Genomic DNA, 7,500 nt, shown 5'->3' with positions numbered 1-7,500 from the left:
CGATATTTTCTCTTCAGTGCGACGCCAAAATGGCCAGCGCTTCTGCCGTGCTTCTAATTCTGACATTTGTTTCGAAAGCGTCCACATGTGATGGCGTTCGACTTGCAAACTACATTCCTACATTGCAAGAATACCTTGCTGGAGGTGACGATCTAATACAAAGCTATTTTCATCTTGGACTGGAGTATACAGAGATTTTGTTGTTTCTTGTATTCAGTCATGGCATCAACTTAAGCCTTAGACAGTTAAAGAGGATTTTAAAAGCCAAAGGACTCGGACAAAGAAGAAACGCCAGCGATTTAAGGGAGGTTGTTCAAGCTGTAGAAGAAGAACTTAGAGGAAGCAGTAGTAACGTGGGATACGGGCAAATTACTCAACGATTAGTCAATGACCACCGCATTGTTGTTGGCAAAGAAACCGTTCGGGAGTTGGTAAAGATCCTTGATCCTGAAGGGGTTGAGTTAAGAGCAAGGCACAGGCTAAAAAAGAGGCAATACATAACTAAGGGACCAAATCACCTTGGGATATTGATGGCTATGATAAATTGAAGCCATTTGGTTTTTGTATCCATGGAGTCATCGATGGATTTAGTAGGCGAATTTTATGGCTTGACGTTGGATACACCAACAATGGTCCTACCGTTATTTCTCAGTACTTTGTTGACAGTGTGCGGCAACTTGGAAGAAATGCAAGGGTTATTAGAGCTGACTGCGGAACTGAGAATGGATATGAGTAGTATAGGACGCTCATATGAGCGGTAACCAATCAGGAGCCGAGAAAGACAATAGGCTATTGTTTGGAGAACAATGGACGCTATTGTTTTCCACATCCAAGATGGCCGCCACAAATTTCAGCCAATCAGGAGCCGAATTAAGAACAATGGATGCTATTGTTTTCCAAATCCAAGATGGCCGCCACAAATTTCAGCCAATCAGGAGCCGAATTAAGAATTCAAGATGGCGGCGCCCACGAAAGTCGGCCATGTTGGAAAACAGCCCACCAGCCTCGACGGAGGACTGGGATCGGTCTCACGGATTTCCATGGCGACACAAATCACGCCAGGGTCACGCAAAAAATGTCATGCAACTTCAAAATCGATACTTACAGTGTCCTGTGGTCCTAAACGACAGAGGTCCGTCCAACAAGCGACCATGATGGAGACTGAGAGACTTGTGTCCGAGGCACTTATATACCTTTCTATTCGTTCCAAAGCATCCTGGGACGCTGACCTCATCGGGAACCAATCCTAGACTTGCCCCACTCCCTTCGCAGTCGAAGGGGTAAAAATAGGGGTAAGGGGGTACTCCCCGTTCCAAAGCATCCTGGGCGGATGACCTCATCGGGAACCAATCTTAGACTTGCCCCACTCCCTTCACAGTCGAAGGGGTAAAAATAGGGGTCAGGGGGTACTCCCCGTTCCAAAGCATCCTGGGCTGATGACCTCATCGGGAACCAATTTTAGACTTGCCCCACTCCCGTCGCAGTCGAAGGGGTAAAAATTGGGGTGAGGGGGTACTCCCCGTTCCAAATCCTAGATTTGTCCCACTCCCTTCTCGGCCAAAGGGGTAAAATAGGGATAAGGGGGTACTCCCTCTTAGTCTGCTATTTAAAACCTTCACACGTTTTGAAAAGGACCAAAACAAAGTTTGTTGACTCACGAAATGGAAGTTAGAAGAAGTCGAAGACTACTAGGATTGACCCCGAAGTAGATGAGTTCAAGGACAAATGTTTCATCTGTCAAGGCGACCTTGTCATTGACTCCTTGACTCGATGTAGTGCGAAAACTTATTGCTGTGGAAAATTTTTGCACAAGAGATGTTTGCAACAGGAGTTACAATACTCAGATAAGTGCGGACATTGCAAAACCTCAAATCCTCGGGGGAATGAAGATGAGGCACAACTTTCACCTTGGGAGGAGGTGGTACGAGAGAGGATTACCAACGCAACGAATGCCATCAATAGGTATCGGCGAGGGGGACGGCCTTATCATATTCACAATCGTAATATTGTTTCGTGGAGGACCTTGCCGTACCATGCGAATCTTTCTGGTTTGAATTTTATACAAGACTCACCATCTTCGTGCAGGAAAGGGGAAACGCTACCCTGTACATCCATGCCTATGTCAACTTACTCAATCAATAAGGCAGACGGTGTATGAAATGTTCAGTAGAAACATCCCAACGGAAGTAATGCTCTGCGTACGCGAAGTAAAGTTTAGGTTATTGTTCCCGTCGTGGCTGCACTACGACGCTGAGGATGAAGTGATTATCAACAGATTAACTCTTCAGTCATCTTTTTCACCCCCCATTTACCCTGAAGACACAGCTTGGGTGTAACGTGTAACTTTTATTGTAACTCAAAACACTCGTAAAACAAAACAAAAACAAAAACAAAGAGTCTGAGTCTTCATAACGTTTATTGAATAATGATAATAAAAATAATAACATGAGCTCCGAAAGAGAATTGGTTAGAATTTTTAACTCCTTAACTCTTGACCGTCGGTATTCCACAAAGTGTTGGGAACTAAACTCGTTTCCAGTTTCACAGACTCTTGGTCCCTGGCCCCAAAACGCACGATATTCTGCCCTAGTTTTCTTTGCTTTTGGTCATGAAGTCTTTGCCTGATCCGTTCCTTATTCTTGGCATAGTAACTTCTCCAATACTCGTTGATCCGTTCCCTGTTGTTTTTACAGTATTGTCTTCGATAATTTCTGATGTGCTCCTTGTTCTGTTGACAATAAGCTCTCTGGCTGCTGGCGAGTCGTTCCTTGTTGTTTTCATACCATCTTTTACGACACCACCACCACCTCATCTACTACCACCACATTTACCACCACCACCACCTACACCACCACCACATTTACCACCACCACATCCACCACCACCACCACATCCACCACCACCACCACATCCACCACCACCACCACCACATTCACCGCCACCGCCACCACGGCCACCACCGCCACCACCACCACATTTACCACCACCACCACATTCACTACCACCGCCACATTCACTACCACCACCACATGCACCATCACAACCACCATATTCACCACCACCACCTCCTATATCACCACCACATGTACCACCACCGCCGCATCCACCACATTCATCACCACAGCCACATGCACCACCTACACCACCACCACCACATTTACCACCACCACCAAATTTCCCACCACATCCACCTCCACCGCCACCACCACCACATTCACCACCACCACTGCCACATCCACCACATTTACCACCACCACCACCACATCCACCACATTCACCACCACCACCACCACATCCACCACCTACACCACCACCACTGCATCCACCACCACCACTACCTACACCACCACCACACTTACCACCACCACCACATTTACCACCGCCACCACCACCACCACATCCACCACCACCACCACCACATTTACCACCGCCAACACCACCGCATCCACCACCACATCCACCACCACCACCACCACCACCACCACCTGCACCACCACCAACACCACCGCATCCACCACCACATCCACCACCACCACCACCACCACCTACACCACCACCACCACATTTACCACCGCCACCAAAACCACATTCACCACCACCGCCACCACCGCCACCACCACCACCGCCAGATCCCCCACATTTACCACCACAGCCACATCCATTACCTACACCACCACCACATTCACCACATTCACCACCACCACCACATCCATTACCTGCACCACCACCACATTCACCATCGCCACCACCACCACCACCACCGCCGCCACCGCCACCGCTTCCACCACACTCGTCAACTCGACCATTAATCATGTATAAAACTAAGGCATTAACTGCCTCAATTCATTTTGAGTCAAACTAGTAAGGAGTCATGTCCCTTTATTGTCGATATTGTCATAGACTATTCTCCCGTGCAGACAGTAGAATTCGTCACGAAAAACATAGTTGTCAAAGGAGTGGATCAGAAAAGGCACGAGATGTCCCAAATATCACATTTCCTACCGAAAAGCACCATGGGATCCCTGGTAGAATAGAAATGGGAGAAGCGTTTCGGTTCAAGACACCCTCCAGTATTTTGATCGTGGGCCCTTCTGGTTGTGGCAAGACATGTTTTACCGAATCGTTACTCTTGGATCACTTGGAAGAATTGTTTGTAAACCCTCCCACTACGATTCATTATTGCTACGGGGCGTGGCAAGACGGATTTAGAGACATGGAAGACGCTGGTGTGCAATTTCACGAAGGGATTCCAGAGTCAGACCATCTCAAGTCATGGTTTCCGAAGGGCGGATTACTCGTACTGGACGATCTGATGGCAGAGGGAGGTGAGGACAAAGCGTTGCTAGACTTATTCACCAAACACTCTCATCATCAAAATATCACCGTGTTGTACTTGTGCCAAGACATGTTTCCACCAGGGATCTATATCTACTATAACGCAGTAATCAAACCACTCTTCATGTATGCAAGCACAGTATGGACATCGTGTAACAAAGAGGCACTCGAGAGAGTTCTCCGTATGCAAAAACGGGCTGCGCGTATTATTCTTGCAGCACAACGTACTAGTCGAACTGTCACTTTATTTAATAAGCTAAACTGGATCCCCTTTTACAAAGAAGCTTATATAAATCGATGTGCACTGGCCTACAAAAGGATAAACAGAACTTTACCTGAATACATGAACACATCTTTAAGGAAGAACTCTGACGTCCATTCGAGAAGTACTAGAAATTGTAATTTAAATTTATTATGCCCCTCTCACAGAAACGCCTCTGAGGGAGGACGCACTTTCGCCGTCAGAACTATTAAAGATTGGAACAGTTTACCCCGGTCTTTAAAAACAGAGAAGTCCGTTAAATCGTTTAAGGCTAAATTATGTAATACTATTCTTAACTCTCAGAAAACTAATGGAATTTTTTAACTCTTATTATTCGTAGTATGTTTGAAATTGTAAGTCCAGTTTATTATTTGTAACCATTTTTAATAGTAACTTAATTAAGTATTTTATTGTAAATAATATCGTATTTTAGCATTTTATTGTAAATAATATATTTTTAGCATTCTAATTATTTTAAGCTGAGGGCCCCAAGTTTATCAGTAACTTAAGTTACTGTCACGGGTCACCCTCATTAAATAAAGTCTTTCACTTCACTTCACTTCACTTCAGGGAAATACGCCAAGAGTATTTCCAGGAACGCCCACTACATCGTAGCCTTCAAAAATCCGAGAGATCAATTAGGGATGAAGAATTTACTGCTTCAAGCTTTTCCCACTTGCTGGCAAGACATGATGGACGCGTATCAAAAAGTGACCGAACGACCGTTTGGGTACACGGTCCTGGATTTACATCCCGCCAGTGATGACAGGAAACGCGTGTTTAGTCACCTCATGACGCACGAAGGATACCCGCGCTGGCATCGAAGAAAGAGAGAGGATGTCTGATCATTGCCCAAAATGGTATATTAAACATCAGTTTAATCGACTCGGTTCATTTGAAGTACGTTGTCTTGGGTGAAGGTCGACGAGAATCATGGATGATCGTTCAACAGATATTTTTGGCCCCGTGGAAGATAACAATGATGAGAACGTTGAAGAGGAAGAAGAGATGGATGAAGAGGAGCCTGAAGAGGAACAGGAAGAAGATGAAGATAGTAGCAGCTCCGAAGAGGAAGAAGAAGCGGACGACGATGAACCAGATCCGTGGAGTCCGCTACGTCAAAACGTCGGGGAAGACGTCAAAGAAACCTACCTGAAGGAAGTCCAGCAGTTCCTGGATAAGGGAAAATCCCAAAACTATGCCGAAAATGCTGCTTTCAATGTCCTATTACCTGTAAGTAGAAGAAGGCTACGAAGGACTTACTTAGAGCGTCGAAAATGGACTCACCGTATCAAACACGACGCAATACACCGTAAAGTCATAAAGACTCTTCGACGCTTTATTGAGGAAGACGACATGGATTTTGACGAAGCGGCCGAGTCGGCAGTGGCAAAACGAAAATTCCTGCTAAACAGACTAATGCGGAAGAAGTTACTCCCCGACGATGATGACGAAGAGGAAGTACAAGAAGAGGTTAAGACCTGAATTAGCCATGTGACTCTTATAAGAGTGTGTGATTCCAGGGTTTTAGTCATTATTTGTAAGACGCCACACATGCAAGATGAATTGCTCCAATCAACTGTCAGGGAATGACCAGAAGGTTGTCTGTAAAAAGGCCTACCACAAAAAATATTATGCCAAGAACAAACAGCGAATCCTGGCCCAACAAAAGAGATATCGTGCACAGAACGTCGGGATTCTCAAAACCCGTCGTAAAAGATGGTATGAAAACAACAAGGAACGACTCGCCAGCAGCCAGAGAGCCTATTGTCAACAGAACAAGGAGCACATCAGAAATTATCGAAGACAATACTGTAAAAACAACAGGGAACGGATCAACGAGTATTGGAGAAGTTACTATGCCAAGAATAAGGAACGGATCAGGCAAAGACTTCATGACCAAAAGCAAAGAAAACTAGGGCAGAATATCGTGCGTTTTGGGGCCAGGGACCAAGAGTCTGTGAAACTGGAAACGAGTTTAGTTCCCAACACTTTGTGGAATACCGACGGTCAAGAGTTAAGGAGTTAAAAATTCTAACCAATTCTCTTTCGGAGCTCATGTTATTATTTTTATTATCATTATTCAATAAACGTTATGAAGACTCAGACTCTTTGTTTTTGTTTTTGTTTTGTTTTACGAGTGTTTTGAGTTACAATAAAAGTTACACGTTACACCCAAGCTGTGTCTTCAGGGTAAATGGGGGGTGAAAAAGATGACTGAAGAGTTAATCTGTTGATAATCACTTCATCCTCAGCGTCGTAGTGCAGCCACGACGGGAACAATAACCTAAACTTTACTTCGCGTACGCAGAGCATTACTTCCGTTGGGATGTTTCTACTGAACATTTCATACACCGTCTGCCTTATTGATTGAGTAAGTTGACATAGGCATGGATGTACAGGGTAGCGTTTCCCCTTTCCTGCACGAAGATGGTGAGTCTTGTATAAAATTCAAACCAGAAAGATTCGCATGGTACGGCAAGGTCCTCCACGAAACAATATTACGATTGTGAATATGATAAGGCCGTCCCCCTCGCCGATACCTATTGATGGCATTCGTTGCGTTGGTAATCCTCTCTCGTACCACCTCCTCCCAAGGTGAAAGTTGTGCCTCATCTTCATTCCCCCGAGGATTTGAGGTTTTGCAATGTCCGCACTTATCTGAGTATTGTAACTCCTGTTGCAAACATCTCTTGTGCAAAAATTTTCCACAGCAATAAGTTTTCGCACTACATCGAGTCAAGGAGTCAATGACAAGGTCGCCTTGACAGATGAAACATTTGTCCTTGAACTCATCTACTTCGGGGTCAATCCTAGTAGTCTTCGACTTCTTCTAACTTCCATTTCGTGAGTCAACAAACTTTGTTTTGGTCCTTTTCAAAACGTGTGAAGGTTTTAAATAG

The 7,500-nt window shown here is 45.1% G+C and overlaps 2 protein-coding genes and 1 pseudogene across 3 annotated transcripts; all 3 read left to right on the top strand.

The window, feature by feature from the left end:
* Nucleotides 1-11: 11 nt before the first annotated feature.
* Nucleotides 12-6,766, top strand: LOC145495449 (uncharacterized; annotated as a pseudogene). Its single transcript, XR_014050419.1, has 2 exons — nt 12-2,048; nt 6,699-6,766. The product of XR_014050419.1 is annotated as an uncharacterized LOC145495449 (transcript).
* Nucleotides 3,881-5,443, top strand: LOC145495470 (uncharacterized). The gene is made up of 2 exons (XM_081475093.1): nt 3,881-4,426; nt 5,176-5,443. Exons 1-2 carry the CDS (start codon nt 4,037-4,039, stop codon nt 5,440-5,442), a joined length of 657 nt encoding a protein of 218 aa, XP_081331219.1. The 5' UTR covers nt 3,881-4,036; the 3' UTR covers nt 5,443.
* On the top strand, nt 5,528-6,083 carry LOC145495455 (uncharacterized). Its single transcript, XM_081475075.1, has one exon. The coding sequence runs from the start codon at nt 5,531-5,533 to the stop codon at nt 6,080-6,082; it is 552 nt and encodes a 183-aa protein (XP_081331201.1). The 5' UTR covers nt 5,528-5,530; the 3' UTR covers nt 6,083.
* Nucleotides 6,767-7,500: the final 734 nt, after the last annotated feature.

Source organism: Orbicella franksi, chromosome 8, assembly GCF_964199315.1.
Source record: "Orbicella franksi chromosome 8, jaOrbFran1.1, whole genome shotgun sequence".
Lineage (NCBI taxonomy): Eukaryota > Metazoa > Cnidaria > Anthozoa > Scleractinia > Merulinidae > Orbicella > Orbicella franksi.
The sequence above is the reverse complement of the archived record's forward strand: the minus strand, read 5'-3'. Positions and strand labels throughout refer to the sequence as shown.

Coding starts and splice junctions, on each gene's coding strand:
- LOC145495455 (XM_081475075.1), top strand. CDS start 5,531: ATGGATGATCGTTCAACAGATATTTTTGGCCCCGTGGAAGATAACAAT.
- LOC145495470 (XM_081475093.1), top strand. CDS start 4,037: ATGGGAGAAGCGTTTCGGTTCAAGACACCCTCCAGTATTTTGATCGTG. Junction 4,427..5,175: donor TGTTTCCACCAGGGATCTAT/ATCTACTATAAC, acceptor TCAGGGAAATAC/GCCAAGAGTATTTCCAGGAA.